Raw genomic sequence first — 22,060 nt, 5'->3', positions numbered from 1 at the left:
ATTTACAGACATATAAAAAGCACTGCCTTGGCAAAGCCTTGGCTCTGAGGATTACTAACAAGGGAGACTTAACATTATCAACAAAAAAGTATAAATTATTAACATAGTTTTACAGAAGCAAGAACAAAGAAATAGTTTATTGAGGATATTTCAGAGAAGAACCAGCATAAAAGGCATTAAAATACAGGATGAGATCGCAAGGTCAACAGTATTTCTACTGATGCCAGTGGGCACTTTGGTTTCAGATGCGATGGTGATTAATTAGAGCAGGGTCACAGAGCAACAGAGCTACTCCTCTGGCATCACTCCATGAGCACGTGTAGCACTGATGGGAATGCCAGGCTTCTTCCCCCATAAATCTACTTCTTCAGCCTATACGCAACAAAGGTCCAGACCCTGCAAAGACTGTATAGCTTTCTGTTGGAGCCAAACATGCGCATTTCTGATGACCATGAGATTAGTCCCATAAGACTCTATGAGAGAGACCAAACTCAAACACATTGGCAAAACTGGGGAGGATTGAAGTTTTAGGCTGTGAATGATTGGTACACTGAGGAACACAGGCTGGGAAAAGGATTTACATATATTCAAATGCAATAGTAACTGCTTGAGTTAGGGCCTGGGAGGTGTGTGTTTGGCTCTCAGAACAGCATTTGGATAACACAAACAGTACCAGAAAAGAGCACACTAAGGCCTCAGTGATGGAAAACATGGCTATAGGAGAATAGCTCTGAGAGGTCCAGCAGGGGCACGCAGAGGGTGTCCAGTGACCAGCAGCAAGTAGCCTGGCAACATAACAGATAAGGCAAAGCTGCATGGAAAGCACCTGAGGTGGAAGGAACATGAAAGAGGACAAAGGTTGACACACAGGTGTGGTGACAGAAAAAGCCTTGGCAGTTTGGTTGGATGAGGCAATCGGGGTGTCAGGGGGGTGGTTCATCTAAGAGGTCCCACTGTGGATCTTTGCAATGACCCACTGGAAGGAAGGAGGCAAATCTCTAGGGGCAGTGGGGAAAGCACAGCCATGGGTTTGGGGAGGGGGCCTGCACTGCACAGGTGAGAAACACAATTACATGTTTTCTAGGAAGTAAAATATTACTGAGGCCACATCTGGAGTACCATGTCCAGTTCTGGGCTCCTCAGTACAAGACAACAAACTGCTTGGGAGGATCCAGATGTACAAAAATGATCATTGGAGCAATCTCCCTTATGAGATACTGAGGGAGCTGGGCCTGTTTATCTAGTGGAGAGAAGACTGGGACAGGATCTCATTAATGTATATAAATATCTCATAGGCAGGTGCCTAAAGGATGATTCCAGACTCTTTTCAGTGGTGTTCAGCAACAGGATAAGGAGCAATGGCCATAAACTTAAACACAAGAAACTTCAACTCAACACGAGGGAGAACTTCTTTACAAGACAGGGGGCAGAGTACTGGAACAGGCTGTCCAGGGAAGTCATGGAGCCTCGCTCTCTGGAGACATTAGAAGTCCACCTGGACATGCTCCTGTGCAACCTGCTCTAGATGACCTTGCCTTAGCAGGGGGGTTGGACTGGGTATCTTCACAGGTCCCTTCCAACTCTAATGATTCTGTGATGCCAAACTGGGGCTGGTCACACCTGTGGCAGGGAACTTCTCTGGCGAGGCTGCAGGTGGCAGGACAGGTAAGATAGCCGTGAAGTACGTGAGGCGTGGCATGGCAAGGCAAGGTGAGTGGTGGGTCCTGCCTTTGGCCACAATAACCCCATGCAGGCTGGGGCAGAGTGGCTGCAGTGGAAATGGATCCGGGAGTGATGGCTGACAGCTGATCGAACAAGAGGCAGTCGTGTGCCCAGGTGCCCAAGAAGGCCAATGGCACCTGGTTTGTATCAGAAATAGTGTGAGCAGCAGGACTAGGGAAGTGATTGTTTTCCCCTATACTCAGCACTAGAGAGGCCACAACTTGAGTATTGTGTTCAGTTCTGGGTCCCCATTACAGGAAAGATATGGAGGTGCTGCAGGACATTCAGAGAAGGGCAATGAAGGTGAGAAGGTGAAAGGTCTGGAGCCACTCGGGGGTGGCTGAGGGACCTGGGGGAACTCATCCTGGGAAAGAGAAGGCTCAGGGAAGACCTTATCGCTCTCTACAACTACCTGAAAGGAGGCTGACGCAAGGTGGGAATCGGTAAGTAGCCGACAGAAGAGAAGACATGGTCTGAAGCTGCACCGGGGACGGTGGACATCAGGAGGAACGTGTTCACAGAAAGGGTGATTGGCCGTCGGAATGGGCTGCCCAGGGAGGTGGCGGAGTCCCCATCACTGGAAGCGTTTAAGAGCAGACTGGACGTGGCATTAAGTACGTTGGATTAGTTGACACGGTGATCGCACCGCTCTTTGCCGCTCCAGCCGCTCCCTCATCCTTGGCCCGCCGGCCCCGCCCCGCCGGGCGGAGGGCGCCCCCTGCCGGCACTGCCGGCTGCGCACGCGCGCCGCGGGCCGCTCCTTCCTTCCGGTCGCCATCTCGCTGCGGCCGCGTGCGGATCCCGGCCCTGCCCGCCGCTCCGGCCCCGCTCCGGCCCCGCTCCGGCCCCGCGCCCTGCCCGCCGCTCCGGCCCCGCTCCGGCCCCGCGCCCTGCCCGCCGCTCCGGCCCCGCGCCCTGCCCGCCGCTCCGGCCCCGCTCCGGCCCCGCGCCCTGCCCGCCGCTCCGGCGCCGCCTCCCTCGCCGAGGTACGGTGGGGGCGGCCCGGGGGGGCATGTGGCGCGGCCGGGACTGCGGGACGGCGGGCGGCGGTGGGTAGAGGAAGGGGAGGCGGTTACGGGCTGGGCCTGAAGGGAATTTCGTCTTGGCTCGGTTCGGCTCGGCCAGGCCGGGCCGGGCCTGGCTGGGCGGCCCAGCCCGGAATGTGAGCCCGCTCCCGGCCCCGTGACGGGGCGTGTGGGTGTGCGGGCAGGGGCGGCCGTGGGGCCCCGGTGCCCGCTTGCCCCACCTGCGTGCCACACCGGGCGCTCTCGTTGCTCCCACAGATGAAGGAGACCATCATGAACCAGGAGAAGCTGGCCAAGCTGCAGGCCCAAGTGCGCATCGGTGGCAAGGTAGGAGCGGCCACCCCGCCCCGCCCTGCCCTCGGGGCTGCGCGTCCTGCACCCACGCCGGGCCTGGCACAAGGGGTTCTGGAACTGGGGTGGGAGCAGACCTGAGCACTCCTAGCCTGGCTGGACTGTTCGTAGGGGTAGCGACGGTGATGCAGGGCGCTCTGGAGTCACATCCCTAGGAGCAGGATGTAGTAGCTGAATCTCCAGCTATTTCGTTTTGTTTTTGTTACGTAACAGCAGATTTAATATGCGATATTAGGGCGCACGGGAATCTCATGCGGTTTAACAAGACCAAGTGCAAGGTGCTAGACCTGGGTCGGGGCAAGCCCCTGTATCAGTGCAGGCTGGGGGATGAACAGATGTAGAGCAGCTCTGCTGAGAAGGACTCGGAGGTGCTGGTGGAGGAGAGGCTGGACACGACCCAGCAATGTGCACTCACAGCCTAGAAACCCAGTTGTATCCTGGGCTGTATCAAAAGCAGTGTGGGCAACAGGGTTTCTGCCCTCAAAAGCAGTGTGGGCAGAGGGATTCTGCCCCTCTACTCTTCTCTGGTGAGACACCACCTGGAGCACTGCGTCCAGCTCTGGGGTCCCTGTTGGAGTGAATCCAGAGGAACAGATCCCCACTTGATCAGAGGGATTGAGCACCTCTCCTGTGGGAAAAGGCTGAGAGAACTGGGATTGTTCAGCCTGGAAAAGAGAAGGCATCAGGGTGACCTAGTTGCAGTGTTTCAGTATTTGAAGGGAGCCTATAAGAAAGAAAGATGAGGCAGGACTATTTACAAGAGCATGTAGTGACATGACAAGGGGGAATGGATTTAAATTGAAAGAGGGTAGGTTTAGATAAGATATTAGAAAAAAGCACTGTGGGGGTGGTGAGACACTGGAGACCCAGGTTTGCCCTGGGAAGTAGTGGATACCCTGTCTCTGGGGGTGCTCAAGGCCAGGTTGGATGGGGCTTTGAACAACCTAGTCTAGCTGAAGGTGTCCCTGCCCACAGCAGGGAGTTAGAACCAGATGATCTTTGTGGTCCAACCCAAACCATTCTATGATTTTATGATTATTGTATGGGCCATTTTAGAAGACATGAAGTATTTTTAGTGAGTAGGCTTTACAACAGTGGAGCTCGGGTGTAGTTTTCATAACAATTTGTAGAGGGTTTTGTTACAGACTCATCAGAAATATTAAGGTTGCTTAAAACTGTTTTTCGGTCTTTCAGCACAAGTTGGAAATTCTGCACTTGTTACATGCCTGTAGTTGTAGACTAACAAGCTCAGAAGACCCTTTCATTTTGTTAAGACATCTGAATATGTGCACCTGTGTGTTTACTTATAATCTGAAAAGATAAAAAGTATGTTTAGTATAGTCATAGGGCAGTATACATTTTAATTACAGAGTGAGTCTTAATTCAGGAATTTGTCAGTAATGCTTTTTATACCTGTGGGAGCATACACAATATTCTAGAATGCAAGTTACTCAACAGAACTCTTGCTGAGGAGTTTCCAGGAGCTTTCATTCCTGTGGCGTTTGGTTTTGGCTTTTTGGGTTTTTTTTTGGCTGATTGCTGGAGATTTAGGCAGCCTTAAATCAGGATTAGTGTAGTAATGAGTTGCCTTGGTGATTTTGGATATTCTTTGTATGAGTTACTGGTTAATTAGAGTACTCCTGTATTATATTGCTGATTTTGTGCATGTTAACCCGTGCATGTTTGTTGACTCTAGAGGCTTTTAATATTTGTCAAATAAGAGCATGGCACGCATTCAGATTACAGCTCTCACAGCTCTCTGGTCATTATCAAAAAAAAAGTCTTTTAGAGACATTAAACAAAGCTTAGAATGATGGTGCTGTAATTTATTTTTAAAATTTGCCTGTGAAATATTTAGAATACCTGAACTTGAGTTTTTAATTTTTTTTTTTCATAGTTCAAAATGATTTCTGGGATTCTTCATGGCATTGTTGCCATATAAGTTGAGATAGGTGTGGAAGAGGTACATGTTTCTACATAGTCCTTGAATGTTTTGAAATTTACTGAGGTCTTTGGTCCAGAGAGACTTAGCAAATACTTTATCTGTCTCAATTTCTGGGTACACAAGGCACTAAAGTGAAGCCATTTCTGCTATTTTTAATCATTTCCAAACCACTCTTAAGTGCTTAACTTAGGAATGAATATCAAGCTGTCTAGACAAAAAAGCCTAAACTTCTGAGGTGTAGTCTTCCAAGTGTTGGTTTCATAGAAATTTGTCATTCACACTCCTTGTTGTTGGTAACTGAGTTACTTTAGAGTAGTTAGTGTCCAGCCAGTTTTCTAACTTCTGGCAGTTAACTGAAAAGGTATTCCAGTTTGTATGGCTGGGCAGCAACACGTTCTCTTACTGCTGTGTGTGGCAGATGAGCAGCTGGAGTAGGAGGACTTAAATTCATAGTTACAGTATGTAAAAGAGGAGCTTAGTTTCACTTATTCCTAGGTATATTTTATGTCATATTTTACTGAACCCATATGATTTTGCAAGGGAGTATAGAATGACATTTTCTGCTTTTTCATGGCTATAGTTGTCTTCTAATGTGGGACAGTTATTTCCCTGGAGAAATCTACAGCTCTGGATCTGCAAGGAACTTAACCTTTTCTTGTTTGGTTTCTACATAGGGTTGGTCTGGAACATTTTTTACAAATGAATTTATAAAATATTTTAGAAAAAGAGATGTTCTTCAAATATGTAAGTCCATCAGATGGGAGATGGCTATCTGGAATAAAAATTTAGTATTTTGAATTTCCTCATATTCATTTATTAATCACATGTTCATAACTTCTGACTGTTACTAAAATTTGACTATAATTTAAGAAAGATGATCTAAGGAAAAAGTAGTAAGCTTTGGAAACTACCTAAAGCTGTTCATTCTTTAGTTTTGTGTCTGTGATAGCTTGGGTTAACAATGGTAAACCTGCAATTTTTCTTTTCTAAGATGTTGCAGAATACCATAAGGTTTGTGGAATAAATGCTTCTCACAGACTGTGCAAATACTGCCTTTTAGCAAGGGAAGGACTGCTGTAGTGCAGCTGGAGGGCGGGGTTGCATGCACTGTAACACAGAAACATAGCAGTAGAACTTTGTATGTTAAGTTGATTTGTTGATGTTGTAAAGTAGATGTTGTAAAGTAGTTACACAGCCCTGAGGATTAGAGTTTATGAAGAACTACTTAAGTTTTTTTTTCTTTTTTGCAAAGGGTACTGCCCGCAGAAAGAAGAAGGTTGTGCACAGAACAGCTACAGCAGATGACAAGAAACTTCAGTTTTCATTGAAGAAACTGGGAGTCAACAATATTTCTGGAATTGAAGAGGTAATTAATTTAAAGGAGAAAACATTCTATATGTAAATAGAAAAGGTATTAAAATCAATTTTCTGTTAAGTAACACAGCTCCCAAACTTGTCTGTAAAATATCAATAGGACTTCATGGAGCTTTAAGGACTTCAATTTCCTGTTAAATTGAAAGATCTTGCTAAACTGCTTCAAGTACTGGATTTTTTTTTCTTGCAGGTAAACATGTTTACCAATCAAGGAACAGTCATTCACTTCAATAACCCAAAAGTTCAGGCATCTCTGGCTGCTAACACTTTCACTATCACTGGCCATGCTGAGACAAAGCAGCTGACAGAAATGCTTCCTAGCATCCTAAACCAGCTTGGAGCTGACAGTCTGACCAGCCTGAGAAGATTGGCAGAAGCCCTACCCAAGCAATGTAAGTTGAAACCTGAATGTGTTCTATGCTGGCAGCTGATGTGAGGCAGTGCACTCTTGCTGCCTGCAAGCATATTATAAAACGCTTATAAAGAAATGGAACTCCTTAGATCTTATTTATAGCTCAAATCCAATGACAAGTATAACTCAGTAAAGTCATGTCACCTGTTGGCATGTGTTGCGGCTGGTCTAGCACTGGAAAGTTGTAGCCAGACTTGATGTTGTAGTTTCCTTCTTGATGTAGCTATCATATTTTGACATACCTTGTTCATTAAAGTTAGGTGGATGAATTACTTTTGAACAGTTAGGTTTTCTAAAGGGACACCTTCAATGGAAGTATAAGTAACGGGGAAAGGGACTTAAAAAACATCTTTAGTTGCTTTTCTGCCTCGCAGGTGTGGTGAAGGTATTTGTCGCGTGAGCTTTTTAATAGGTAGGAGGGAATTACACAGTATTTGTAAGGAAGTACATCATAATTTCAGTATGCATAGAACAGTGGAGAGAACAGGACTGTCATGAGCATCAGGCTAGGTACACCAGCTTCCTGTTCCATCCTTACATTAGCAAAACAACTGGGACATTTGGTCTTTCTAAAACTGTGTGAGAATAGTAGAGGAGAGACTTGAGTATGTGGCGTTTGGAAAAGATGCTGCCACTACAGGATGAGAATTAGGAGTGAAAGACAGGCTTGTTGGCACTGGGAACATTCCTTGTGTCCTGTATATACAGTCTTCCTACTTTCTGAAATACCTTAAGCCTGTTCCTTTCAAGGTATGGAACATCCTAAATATGGAAAAACCGGAAGAATATCATTGTGTTCAGTTTTTGGTGTTTCTAACTTGGTTGTTAATTTTTTTCTTACTCTATTGCCAATGAAACAGCCTGTATTTCCATTCCTACAGTTGATGATAGTACCCTCCTGTCAACTTCCCACTGAAAAAATCCTGCTAGAAGTAGTCTTCAGGATGTGGGGTAAAGTGCTTCTTTCCCCATGATTCTTGGGTCTCTTCTTCCTAATATCATCTGTGTGGCTTCCTTGTTATAGTCGTAGGCTTGAAAGAAAAAAGTACTTGAAAGATTTAAAATGATCCCTGAAGTTCTGTCTTATAACAAGGTGGTTATATTCTAAGATAAATTGTATAGTTATAATAAGAGGAGTTTTTTCGGAAGCGATTGCTTTGTATGACTTAGTAAATAGCTGTTCTTTTCCAGTTAGGGTGGATGCCAGAGTATGCACAAAATTTTCCATTCAGTAAATTGTCAGCTAGATTTGGAAGCCTAACATCAATGAGTGAAGCATCTGTGATGATTGCAGGTGCTAAAGTAAACATGGGAATGAGGGACAATGCAGGCAACTTAGGAGGACATAACATCATTTGCTTTTAAAATGTCCCATTTGACACAGCTTTCTGCTGTTAAAAAAGCAAATGAAGGTTAATGGTGTCCTTATCCCAAACCCTTTCAAACCAAAGTGTATGCATTCACTGGTTCTGGTTCTCTAGAAATTATTGTACAGGTCTAGTATAAACCCATCTTACTCCTCATGCTTCTTTTGAAAACTGAGAAGGATGAATCAGAACAAAACTGAAGTGATAGAGAGTATGAGACAGCTTACCCTTGGTAGTACAGCTAAGAATAGCAGTAAAAGTAGTGGTGCAGGCACCTGAGATACCTATTCTTAGCATTAAACTGCTGCAGTTCAGCAAATGCTTGTTGGTCTGCTGCCGTGGGTATGGTTAACTTTCTACCTCTTGTCAAATACAGTGGGAATGGTTAAAGAAATTACTGAGCAAACATGGGAACAGAACACTTGGTCACCTCAACCACTTAAGAAGTGTATAAAATTGTGCATCCAGTCCCCTAATTCTCTGACTTTGCCAGGGAACAGTAGTGTCTTTTAAATACTCTCAGTCATGTGTGTCTGCCTGCAACTTCCCAACTGAACCTCAGTGTTCTTTGAATGTCTAGGATCATAAGATCCTTTCTTTTCCTTTAAAATTGATCATGTAAAATACATAAATCTTGAGTAACATGTAGTAGTCAATAAACCAACTTACTTTTAAGAGAAATTAGTATAATCAGTCTCTGCATTGTATCTGAAAATTATTACCATGCAGGGCACTCAGTATAGTTAGATACAAGACAGTGACTAGTAAGCTGGTTTACCACACATCTTCTGATTTCCCTGCTAGACTTTGTTATCAGTAACAAAGGGAGTGTGAACTTCCTAGGTTAATTGAAAATTTTTGTTCAGCAGGGGAACTGGATAAAGCATTGTATCTTACCTCAGAATCTCACATAATGCTTTTAGAAAACACAAAGCAAAACAGCTAATCAAGATGCCTATGGTGAGTTTGAGTGACACTTTTGAACTTCTTGCTCTTGCAGCTGTGGAGGGAAAAGCACCTCTTGCTACTGGTGAAGATGATGATGATGAAGTTCCAGGTAAGAACAAGCATGCAATGGAGGACAAGGAAGTTAATTATTCTGAGAGATTTCAGCATAAGCAGAGCATATAAGATCAGGCTGGGAGTGGTAAGAGTATTGGCTAGTCACTTGCTGCCACAGAATTTCTGCAGATGATCTTCTTGATTTCAGATACCATGAGAGACTTAGTAGTTTGAGCTAGCATTTTGGTCCTGTGTAGGAGTAGTAACTGTGGCTATTTAAAAGATAATTATTTAATATTCCATAAGAAGTGCATGAAGAAAGTACCTTCTCAGTATGATTTTGCCCAGTTATGGGTATAGTGAAGTTAAATACTTTTAAAATTGTGCTTATAATGAATCATCCAAAACTTCTGTGGCTGAGCAAAGAGAATGAATCATGAAGCTCATTTGGTCTGTATTTTATAAGCTGAAAGTTTTTATGTTGTAAAAACTTGTGATGAAGTGGAACTTTGGAAAAAATCCAAACCCAAAATGTTTGGAAAAGGGAAACTGGGTCAAACTTTAATTCTGACAATCTTCTTTTTCTAGATCTTGTTGAAAACTTTGATGAAGCTTCGAAGAATGAGGCAAACTGAACTAAGTGTCACTTTCTGAATAAAACTAAAACTTGAAAAAGCTACATGGAGCTGCTATTTTATATTGTGACTGCTTTGATCTAATTTCCTGATGAGATCTCAAGATCTATCATATTTGGAAACTCCTTGAATCTGCAGCTCTCTAGTTACTGCTTGTACACAATATTATTTTTGTGGCCTGAAGAAACATATGCTTTGAAATAAGTCAGATTGCTAACAAATTTCTGCCTAGACACATTTTTTGAGTAACTTGTATACAAGCAAAACCCTATCTTTTAATGAACTTTGACATACAATAAAAATATTAAAGCTTCTGGTGTGGCTTTTTGTCAGAAAAGCAGAAAGAAAAATGGCTATAAATATTAAAAGGTTTTGCTTTTCTGCAGGGCATCTTCCTTTTGCTATGTTAAAAAGCTGGCCTCCCTAAAAAAAAAAAGCATTCTAAAGCATTTTGTATTTAATCATTCAATTCCCAGTGTGTGCAGGTCAGAGCTACATATGCTGTAAGTCACTTTGTAACCTGAATTTGAGAAATAAATTAGTATTCTAGCCACAGTTACTGGTGGCATAATATACCATAGAACATGCAAGTTGAGAAAGAAATTTACTTGGCCATGAAGAACAGCAGCAAGCAATTGGCATCTCGGGGAACTTTGAGTGTTACATTTTTATCTTCAGTATTTACTGGGTTTAATAGGTATTTAATAGTTTAATAGGTATTTGCAGGACATAACTGTTAAACAGGTTAAACGATACATTCCCATTATTTTAATTTTACTTATCTGAAAATATCAGTTATGTGGGGGAATGAATTATAGGAAGGGGGAAAAGCCTTAATAAAATTGTTAATGGCTCTTTATTAAGTCTGTATTTATGAGCTCCAGAGCTATTAACTAATAATTTTGTTTGAATGTTTCAGTAATACGTTACTGCTTTTGTGTGTTACAGAGAAAAAAATAACTTGGTTTTAGGGCACAAGAAAGACTTCAAATTCCATTCTGACCTTTGTATAGCTGGAGCTTCCAGGGGTGAGGGCTAAACTTCATGTGTGTGAGTCACTGATGTTAGTGATAGATCAGATCACTTGTATAACAGAAGGTAAGCTAGGATGGAAGAGCACTCAGCTACCAGCCTTCTTAACTTATTTCTAGAACAAGTACTTTTGGAAGTGGAAATTCACCCTGACTTGTCCAGGATAAAATCCAGGTAAGACTTTGCTATAGCCATAACAAAGTTCTACTTGTGCTTGGGAAAAGGTGGATCGGTGTCTAACTTGCCAAGCACATTTGTCGTGGTGTAAGTCATTACTGTTGGGAAACTGGAGGAACTTATTCAAGCCATAAAACTCTTGTGGTTTGAAGTAAGACACAGTCTGATGTGAGCATGCCATGGCTGAAGTCAAGTGCAAGAACTTAGAATAACAATATGAGTGCACTTGTCTCAGTTTGTAAGTACTTTATGAGTAAATTATACTTCTACCATTGAATTACTTTAAAAAGTATGTTCCTTGAATTGTGGAAGTATGGTAGAAAAACTACAGACTGTGTGATTTTATGTTTTGAAATGCGGATGGTGAATGTAATTGACCTCTAAAAGGTAACCAGATTCTACAGAGTAGTTTACCAGACTTCCTGTGACCTGTCAAATCAGTAAATGATGACATGCTGGGTTTTTCTTAGAAGTCAATAAATGTGTTACCTGTTCCGTGATTCAGATGTGTAAGTCCTCATAAATACTTTAAGCCACTGTAGCTGCTGTTAATGAAATACTTCATACTAGTTTCCTATGAAGTGACTTAAATGTCTATGAAGTGACTTAAATGTCTTGCTTAGGTGTTCCAGACAGTTTTTTTGCCACTAACAGACATACTTGGTGCTTAAAAAATAAGATCGTTACTAAAGCAGTGTCTTTGAAATGCAAAGAAAGGCTAATCTAGTGATAAACAGCCATGTGACATAATCTGGAAGTCTGTGTGCAAAGGTACACTCCCAACACTCTCAGTCAGGAAATACTGGCATATCTGCATCCCCAGACTCGACTGAGGACAAAGATGTGAGCAAAATGTGTTATTCATTATTGCAGATTCGAACTGGAAGTGTATAATAGTCTTCGTGGCTAACTTAAATGCTCAGTCCTGGACTCAGTGCTGTGATGATTTCCTCTTGCTAAGGAGAGTTTGGTTATGGTCTTCCTAGTCTGTCATTAACTGCTGGAAACTGAGAATAGTTGTCATGATGTTTCTTATCAGGTTGAACTTCTATGGGACCATAATGTAATTATGTCATTATGGATTCATATCTGTAGTTTTACTCTGGCTTTGTATTTCCATTCCAAATATTTTGGACAATTGAGAAATGAAAACAGATGCCTGTGTTTCTGTTGAAACAAAGGTTTATTTGAGCTTTTTATTTTTTAAAAGCTAAGGGAATGTTTACGTTCTGTCACATGAAGTTCTGAAACAGCTTGATTCAATGCAGTAGTGGGTCCTAGAGATTTTTTTCATAGTGTTTGTGACAGGTTTTTGGAAATATTTTCAAAATAGTTAATCTGCTTCAAGGGCTTTGCACTGGTTTAAAATTAGTATATGCTGATACTAAAAAACCAAAACCCTCTTGGAAGATGGTGAAACTATGTATTTTATTAAGCTAGTGTGGTGCATATATAAAAATAAAAAGCTTCCTACTCTTGTTTTAAAATGGTATTGTTTTTAAAGCTCTATTACAGGTTGGTTTGTCACTTTTATTATTAAAGGCTTGTGAGTCTATGGTTGTGTCTCTTAGGAAATGTAACCAGTGAGAATTTCACATAAAGTAGTGCAAGTTTAACATATGTGACCAAGGAAGAACACTTGGTTTAAAATGTTCATAGCTAAGTACTTCAAATGCCAAATCAGTACTTTTGTATTTGATTATATTGATTTGCTAGGGGTGTGAGGGAAGTTCAGTGTAGTTGCCACCTTTGATATTTCTTGTGTTGATACTGTTTTGTGGGTGACACATCATGTAGACACTTTACTTTTCTTTAAGTGTTTTGCTTTATCTGCTGAAGCCTAAGTGTCATGTTATGGTACAGATAAAGTAATAATCTGTTCTTTTCTTGGAACAGAGTAGGTTGTATTTGTTGTCAGAGGCAGTGGAAGAATGTAAGGAGAAACGAGATGCACGGAACAGTGGCTAAGGAAAAAGTTTCTGTGGTGGGAGGCGAGTGGGGGAAGTTAGTATTTTTCAAGGATAGCAGAGGAAGTGATGAGAAGCCAGAATATGGAAGCTGTTTGATCATCCTGTTTGTGAGAACGGATTCAAGTAAGTTAGGAAACTAGAGAGTTAATATTCAGCACTGATAGGAAAGCCTATAGGGAAGTCCATGTTGATGATTACTAAATTACAGCCTTAAGTTACGGGCAAGAGAGTGGTGTATGTAAAAAGGAGGGATTTCTAAGCTAGATTCTTTAAAATATTAACAAATACTCAACATGTCTTGCCCTTACCTAATACATGCAATGTGGCTTCTGATTTTTCTAAGCTATTCTTTGTTCCTTTTCAGATCTGTCGTTTTAGCTGCATCCAGAAATTTGTGAGAACTGCTGAAAACATTTTTTACTGGATATGATAATTGAAAGATCCTGACTAATAACAGAGATTGAATTCTGGAAAGATGTGTGTATTACAGAAAAAGAGCTGACAGTGCAGCTGTTTAGCCAAGTTTACTTAGCTAAGGTGAACAGTCTATAGCATGAGATGATTAGTTTGACTGTGAATTGAACTCGGTAACTTTAAAAATGGATAAAAAGTGGATATATATAAAAGCTCTGAGAATTGGATGTATAGCTTTCTGTGTATTCTAATTGACTTCAAGCTATGGTTCCATGGTAACATATGGTCTCACATGCAGTCTCATAATGAAAGTTTTAACTGTTCTGTTAATATTCTGCCTTAAAGCAGGGATTATTGTTAGAATATTATTGAATAGAATAGAATGTTATTGAGTAGAAGGAAGGGAGCTTATGTGATACTGTTACTGTACTGTCTTACTGTAATTTTTTTTTTTTTTTTTGCAAGAAGGAGATTTAACAAATATAACTTAATGCCTTTATGTTGCACTGAAAGTATTCTGGCTATAAAAAAGGCAGAATTCTAGGATATCTTACTGCTATTCAGTTACTGGATTGTTTGAAGGTCAGTTTGACCTAGCAGCGCAGTGCTTTTGGTTTTGCTAACCAATAACCAACATTTGCAACACGTTTCACACAGTCAGGGATTTGATGTGCGCTGCAGGATACAGGCAGATAAATGTGGAAGTATCTGCTGTACTTGAAGTCCTTATTCTGCATTTCTATTGAGTAGTGCTTGTTTGTTTCTGAGTACTGGAGAAACGTAGTTGTGGGTTGTATCCTACTCCAAATTTTTAGGACTACCTGAAGTGCTTACATTCTCTATGTAAGCTGCACCTGAGTTAATAAGGTCTTTTGGGCTTATGCTGGAATCTCAGAAATTTCAGCCATGTACAGCTGATCAGTATCTTGCTTCACAACCAACATGTAAGTTGTGGCAAGTGTTTGCACCTGTGTGTTATTGCATCATTTTAAACTCAATAATAAGATTAAGCAAGGTTTGGACTTGGAAGTATACTGAAACGGGAGGAGCTCTGGGTTTAGGCCGCAACTCCAGGAACTGTGGCTAGTCCTGCCATTCTTTTCTGTTATTTCCAGCAACATGCATTAGGCAATTGCATAGGTAACCAAGTATGACTTGACAGTCAGATCTCTCAACAGTAGCATTTTGTGGGCTTCTGTTTTGTGATGAAGTCCTAATAACTGTATAAGCAAGACTCCAGCCATCTTTAAGGGCCCAGCTGAGATGCAGGAGGGCTTCTTGCACTCTTAACTTGTGACTGTGCAGGACAAAGATAATATTAAGATCATTGTGGGAGCCAAAATCTATGCTAGATATGTGACGTTGGTGTTTGATCTGTGGTATTAAATACACAGTGTGACTGTGAGTCCCAGCAGAATGATGTTAAAATGCATGTGGTGATGAAGATCTTCCTTGTCCCTTCAGTATTGTTGAATGTGGAGAACTAGCAGAAATTAAAAGTGGTAATGCCTCATTAGAGCCAAGCAGCTGACTAATTATAGCAGTCAGCAGACTTGAGTGGGCAGGAACCATTTTTACAATACTTAGTATGATCAACTACGTCTTTAGGACTTCTGCATTTGTGTTGGTTTCTAATGTTATTTGGCTTCACCTGTACAGGTCAGTCAACTCATTTGGTTGTGTTATAATTGGGGAAGGAAGTTCATCTACCCCCACCAGGCATTAGTCTCACCTAAACATATGGTGAGAGACAGCTACTCCTGAAGGCTCCTGATCCTATAAAGGTAATGTGAACGTGAGTGTTTGTAGGATTCAGATTTAAACTAAAAATGAGATACAATGAAAAAATCAAACAGTTATGTCAGCACAGTGGTAGACTTACTGATTTGAGGTGTCCATTACAAGTTTTTGTTCCTGGGACAGTTGGTATCTAGAGAACCAGGGAGGAGTTAATTAGGTAATTCATTTATTTTCCTTCTGGCTGCTTTGCACCAGTTAAGTGTTAGGAATCGGGAGATGGTACATTTCTTTCTGGGTTAGGGAGGTTCCTAAACAGTGTGAAACCAGCATAGCCAGCTCATGCAGCTGGGGTTTGCCTTTACCTTATTTTGGGGACAGCATTTGGATAAACAATCCCCATGTACATCTGCAGCATTTCATGCTCCAGTAATTACTACCCAGGGGTGGTGATCTTTAAGATTTGTGTGTTTGTGTGTGTAGTTTTTACTGTGTAGAAGCTAGAATAGCCTACAGGTCTTAGAATTCACTGACTCATCATCTTCCACCAGCATACAAAATTCAGACTTGCTTAGATGTGACCTTGTGCACGTATACACTGGTGTCTAGGCTGACCTCTGTCATGAACTGTAGTCTAGATACATTGTCATCCTGCTTTAGTGTGTCATTCAGCCCTTGCGTTTGTAGAACAGACCCTTTACTCCCATTATATTTGTTCCTCATATTTTAGCATTGTCCTATTTTAATCATTTGTACCTTGAAAATTAGGTGATTATTTCAAAATGTGGAGTTGTTTTTACTTTCCACTTTTCAGTTATGTCCCACGTTGGTTGCGCTCTAGTTTCATGAGGAAATACAGTATATTTGACAGACAAACTATGTCAGCAGGCTGTAAATGAAATTCCAAGGGAGATGCAAGCCTTCAAGGATGCACCAGTATATTTTTCATGTAGGCTGTGGACCTTCTTGAAACCTTTGCATTTTATGTGAACAGAAAACCATAACACTTCTAAACAAAAGCATTTTTGGAGATAGTGGCAGTGTTGTTACACCTGTGATTTTACCCTGTATTTGGGATAGATATGATACCACAAGTGCAGAGTAGATAAGCAAGCTGCTTTTGCAATGCATTTTCAGAAACAACTGTGTGTTGAGTCTTATAGGTTGTAACATTTAAGACAGTCTAGACGTAACCTAATGGCTTACAAAGGCAAGGTGCTGGGATTTATAGGGTTTAGGTAGAACTTGCCTATATTTCCACTGTTCTAGAACCCTGAGTAAATTCTGGCACATCAGGTTTCCCTGCAGATTGCATGTCATTAAGTGTCCTCCAGCTGACAACACACAAAGGTTGAGTCCAGCCTATGATAGGTCCTCCTAAAATGCTTGCAAGTGATCCATTCTAGAATTTGTGTGAAAATGATGCTGTCCTGTAAGCTCTATTTTTATTTATGAAATAGAAGTGCTGATGTGCTAGAAAATTTTGTAGGCTCTGAAAAGCATGTGATGGCTCTGTATTTGCTATGCTTTGATTTCAGTGCTAAAAAAAGAGCACATACAGTTGATTTGCATAATGAATCAAAACAGTATCTCCCACAATGCAGGTCAGGGGTTTTTTTCAGAGGATTATTCAGGGATTACTTAGGTTTATTCTTGCAGTAAAAAGATGATCTACACAGTACAGTCCACAGTGCAGCTGTAATCCACCTTGTTGCTGTGTCCAGTTTCCCTTTCTGGTGGGGTCTTCAACTTTCCCTGCTGATTTCTGTGTACATGGTTGGCCTCATCACTGCTCATCTGCTGAAGACTGACTGACGTGCTTTACAGTCCTGTATGCCTGGAGAGTTGCTAGCTTAATTTGGTGACAAATAACCCTCAACAGAAAGATCTATTCAGACGTCATTCCTAGGACTAACCCCTAACAATATCTTTGATCTTGAAAGTTCCAAGTGACTGGATTCCTAATTCACCCAGATATACATTCATTGCCAGATGGAGCAGTGTACTTCCTGAAAGCATTATGTGCTGCACAGCAGGAGGTGCATGCAAGCGGAACTGCTATAACAATACTAATGATGATCATTCTAGTGATGGGCAGTGTCTGCACTCCAGTGATTTATACTGTTGTTGTAGAGGAAAAAAGTCTGGTCCACAGTGTTCGGGGAAAAACTCTGCTGGAATGTCCCTAACAGTCAGCTTACTAATGAAAAATGCAGAAGGTATTTGAGTCTATCATCCCAGTAAATACAGTAATTTTATTTTTTCTGTTCCATATTCTTTCCAGTTTCTTGAGAATATGGAGTTGTATCTATGATTGATGGTAGGGGTGGGCTACAGCTGTGAATATGAACTGCTTAGGCAAAACAAGTTACCTAGAATTCGGATAAACTTTCATGTTTGCTCTGTTTCCAACATTTTTTTGTTCCAAGTAGTATTATAAAACAGTTGTGGAAAATAAGTAATAGTTCTGGCTTTAGTTTACAGCTGTCTTTTCAGGCTGAGAACTAAGCAGCATCATCAGGGTTTAGAGAAACAAGCTTCAAGATTGCTTAAAGATAGATTGTAGGACCAAGGCGCACAGTGAAGTTGCTTTGGAAATGCAAAGTTGGTGCATGCCATAAGCAGAAGTTTGTCTCTTGTTGCTTCTCAGCTGAGTAAGGTTCAGTGGCTGATTTTCATCTTGGAGTTATGTAACATTATTTCTTTCTGCAGGAATACCATGGGGATACCAACTGCTGAATTCTTTTGGGGAAAAAAAGAGTGCCATGGGGCACTTCCATTGTGACAATGGGACAGAGTTTACATCTGGTACCACAGTGGGGAGCTGTGATCACCTTGCCTGGATCATGCAAAAGGTGAAGAGCAGAGGCCCCATCTTCCATCACTTGGCTCCCTGCTGTGGGCACCTGCTCCCTGTGTGGCATAAGGAGGTGTAAGATACTGATTTTCTTCTTCTTCTTCCTTTTTTTTTTTTTTTTTTTTTTTTTTTTTTTAAATACCAAGCAAAAACTCACAGGAGGGCTGAAGAGAGATTAGGCTCTGCCCTGGGAAGATCTGGCAGGAGGTTGCTGCTTTCTGTAACTGTCTCAGAAATACAAGTGGGGAATTCAAAGTACAAGACAGATGAACAAAGAAGGCAACAGAGTGGAACTAGTAACAGCCTCAGGGAAAACCAGAGCAGACAGGGAAGAGTGTTACAAAGTGCTCATCAAATTTACATGCAAATAGTAATGCTAACATTGTACATGATTAACCAGAATCCCCTGCAAAGTCAAACAGGAATGAATAAAACAAAGACTTTGTGCAGCTCTGAAGCATTTGGCTGTTACTGCTACATGAAACTGCTGGCAATCTGCTTTGTGAGCAGAGTTCATGGCATCTGTGATTACATGCTGCACATCGAATTTGGCAAAAATAATGTAATCAGGAAAAGCAGCTTGTTTACTAACAGTCTGAAAGTATACTGTCACTGAAGTTCACATGTAAAAGATTAACATTACTGTAAGAAATTAGATGGGCCAGAGCTTTTGGTAAAATGTTTGAAGAGAATCACTTGGAATTAAGATTTTGACTGCAGAATTTTCAAACTCCTGGTCTTGTGGCAAGGAAACACTGCTGCCTTTAGACTCATGGGTGTGGTTCAAAGGTAAGTCCTAATGTCTCCTCACTGCCATCAGAGGTTACAGAAATACAGAAATACTAAAGCAAAATCAGCAGACTGACATTTCACAACACTTTAACAATGCTGAATCAGGGGCTTTACAAATTTTACCTCTATAAACAAAAGTGAATACCGAGAAGTATTTACACCAGGAGAAACAATCAATCAGTGTTGTGCATCAGAGAAATACGGAGTATGTGAAGTATGCTCTTAGTATTGCATAATCAAGAGCTGTCTCTGCTCTTTTGACAGGGATTTTTTTCCTGTGAGTAAAGCTGCTTCTTTGCACAGATTTTTTTTTTTTCCCTTCCCAGTTGCTAACTCTTGACTAAGTTTTCCTCAGGGTGTCTGAATCATAGCTTATGAAATAGCGCTGGCTGATCCCTGCAGGGCCCTCACAAGGGACACAGAAATCTTCCATATTAGCAGCATAATGTTAAATTATACAAAAGGGCCCATCATGCAGGAAACACCTTCTGAAAGATTACTATTTTCATCTTTGTATTCACTATTGTGGGGTGTGTGGTGATGACTACCTGACAATTGCTTGAAATTTTACAGCAAAAAGGTGGAATAAATTTTATGTTTTGTTGTCTTAATTAGAATTCCTGTATTCCAATGTCTTTGCATATAATTAAAAAAAGTATTTTCTAGGGTATGTTTTCAGGCAATAGTTAAGAAGCAGTTTCTTTTATTTCCTATATATTAACTCACTGCTGAAATTCAAGACAAAATACAAAGCAGATATTGAAAGTTTATTTAGAACAAGTACTTTCCTGTAACACAGATAATTCAGAAAAAAGGAAATTTTGTTCCTTACGCATACTTATGTAGGTTGTCTATTTATGAGATGTCTTTAAGAAGAAATGGCTCAGGTTATGGTATTTGAAGAAAAGGCAATTTGCATTTTATTTGCATTGCTTTTCCACATACATGGAATTTCAGCATTTGTTTTTACAAAGGATATTAAATCTCAGTATTTTTAATATGCAACAATGGTAATTGCCTTTTCATGTTATTTTATTTTAAAATTACAAGAGGATGTATTTTTCTGGATTTTGATTATGAAACATTTTTCCTCTTGGTTCCAAGGCATGCCAGATTTGCTGGTTTTTTCATCTGATTTAATCATACATGATACAGTAAAAGTGGTGTAAATGCTACCTAAGAATACAGGTGTCAAAGCCTAGGAGACACATAATACTCAATGCAGCAGGGATTTCACCAACACCTGCAAGACCAGTTACATTTTTTTGCTTCATCTCCCTTAAGGCTTATTCCATTTCAGATTTCAGCTTCATGAAAGAAATGGATCTCTGGACTGGCTCTCACACAACCTTTCAGAGGTTAATTCTGACCTGATGTAAATTTTCTATGCACCACAGATATATCAGTACAGAGTCAGAGAGAAATGTAGCCAGAAATGTAGGTTTGGATATTTTTTTCCACATTTTCCCCTATTATGTATTCAGTCACTCTGTTATTTCAAAGTTGGCATTTTTAATTCATTATTTCTCTAGCTCTGACTCAGAGAACCTGGCTGGATTGTTCTCCAGCTATTAGTATCTTTGGTCAGGATCACAGTGCATGTACTTTAAATAGTATTGATTTCTTTTGGGTATGGAATGCTTTTCAGATACAAAAACAAGCATGGCAGAGACACTGTAATAGGAATATAGTAACGTACTTGGGTTCAGTCATGTGTTGTGAACTCTAGGTGAGAGCAAACTGGAGATTGGGCTCACTACCCATGGATGGACTGGGGAAGAACGCAGGGATTAGGGGTGTATGGATGTCAATAGATTCCAGACCTCTAGTGGATACAATGGAGAAATGCTCATGGAAATGTGAATACTGCATGGGGAGACCCATACAGTATTTTTGGGCAAAAGCTCCTGAAAAGTCTCAAAGGCTTATCTATTATTTGTGTAAAACTATCATGTTCCATCATTCACTGTAGCTTTAAGTGCAGGGGTTCCGGAAAATCAGTTAACATTGCCTGTTTTTTTTTCAACTAATTTCAAAATCCTAATTGCTGTTTTAACGAAAGAGTTAAAATGAGACATTCCTGAAACTGGAGGACAAGAGGCTGGAGAATGACCTTGCAGAAAGAGATCTGAGGATCTGGGCTGGGGTCAAGTTGAATCTGAGTCAGCAGTGCCCTGGTAGCCAGGAAGGCCAGCCGTGTCCTGGGGGGCATCAGGCAAAGCATCACCAGCCAGTTGAGGGAGGGGATTGTCCCACTCTGCTCTGCACTGGGGCAGCCTCATGTTGAATATTGTGGGCAGTTTTGTGAACTGATTTAGTCTTGGATTTCTTTTGTATAGGTGGAACTGCTACTGGCACGAGTTGTTCCTGTGGTTCAGCTGCAGTTTGAGTGGCTGCAGTGGCTGTTGTTCTGCTTTCCTCCTGCTCCCCGAGGATGCCATCTAGTGACCATCAGCGTCTGATAAACAGTAGCCAGGGCCCAGCGCATTGCATAACTTTGTGCCTCTTTCAAGTTGCCACAACATTATTCCTTCACATATTCTACCACTTTATCAGGGTCCTGTAGTTGTTCAGGGGTGAACTTCCAAACCATTGGAGCAAATTAATCCTTCAAAAGGTGGCTGTTTTATCCTGCATTCCATGTCACTCATGACTTACTGACCCTCAGGGCAGATCTCTGAATGACCTTCCTAGAAATTCCTTTCTTGACTCTAAATGTGTGGACTGCACTGAGAAGACCTGGCAGACTTAGCAACTAAACCATGCCTTCCTTAATATCCAGAGGGAATTTGCAATTCTCAAAAGCTGTTGTAAGAGGCCTGAAGGAGAAAAGGGGGGTTAAAAGCTGGGGAAAATCATCCTTCCCTGTTCCAGCCTGGGTACAGTTATTAATGGGCTCCCACAACTAGCACCCAAAGTAAGGATAGGAGAGCAGCACTGAATACACATCCCAAATAACCCTCACTGCCCTTGATGTTATCATGCCATAAACTGATATCCCACAGTACATCATCAAGGCAATCCTGATCCCTCTTCCTACTCTGAAAAATATCATCATGAGGGGCACAAATGAGAATATCTACAGGGTTAGGCACCACAGCCACACGAAAAGACTAAGCAACATTGTGACCAGTGGCTCCGCACCCACAACAACAGATGCTTAGATCCATTTTGTTTCCAACCTGTTCTGGCCAGATCTGCTGTTATCTCAACTCTTTGTGCCCCGCACTGGGTGCCAAATAAGGCTG

The 22,060-nt window shown here is 41.3% G+C and overlaps 1 protein-coding gene across 1 annotated transcript; it reads left to right on the top strand.

The window, feature by feature from the left end:
- Window positions 1-2,643: 2,643 nt before the first annotated feature.
- BTF3 (basic transcription factor 3) lies at window positions 2,644-10,146 on the top strand. The gene is made up of 6 exons (XM_050329655.1): window positions 2,644-2,708; window positions 3,006-3,074; window positions 6,296-6,409; window positions 6,608-6,809; window positions 9,197-9,253; window positions 9,787-10,146. The coding sequence occupies exons 2-6, from the start codon at window positions 3,006-3,008 to the stop codon at window positions 9,831-9,833; spliced, it is 489 nt and encodes a 162-aa protein (XP_050185612.1). The 5' UTR covers window positions 2,644-2,708; the 3' UTR covers window positions 9,834-10,146.
- Window positions 10,147-22,060: the final 11,914 nt, after the last annotated feature.

The sequence above is a fragment of the Myiozetetes cayanensis genome, unplaced genomic scaffold, assembly GCF_022539395.1.
Source record: "Myiozetetes cayanensis isolate MyiCay16 unplaced genomic scaffold, myiCay2020 scf4, whole genome shotgun sequence".
Taxonomy (NCBI): Eukaryota; Metazoa; Chordata; class Aves; order Passeriformes; family Tyrannidae; genus Myiozetetes; species Myiozetetes cayanensis.
This window is presented reverse-complemented; position numbering and strand designations above follow the sequence as displayed.

Coding starts and splice junctions, on each gene's coding strand:
- BTF3 (XM_050329655.1), top strand. CDS start 3,006: ATGAAGGAGACCATCATGAACCAGGAGAAGCTGGCCAAGCTGCAGGCC. Junction 3,075..6,295: donor AAGTGCGCATCGGTGGCAAG/GTAGGAGCGGCC, acceptor TTTTTTGCAAAG/GGTACTGCCCGCAGAAAGAA. Junction 6,810..9,196: donor AGAAGCCCTACCCAAGCAAT/GTAAGTTGAAAC, acceptor TTGCTCTTGCAG/CTGTGGAGGGAAAAGCACCT.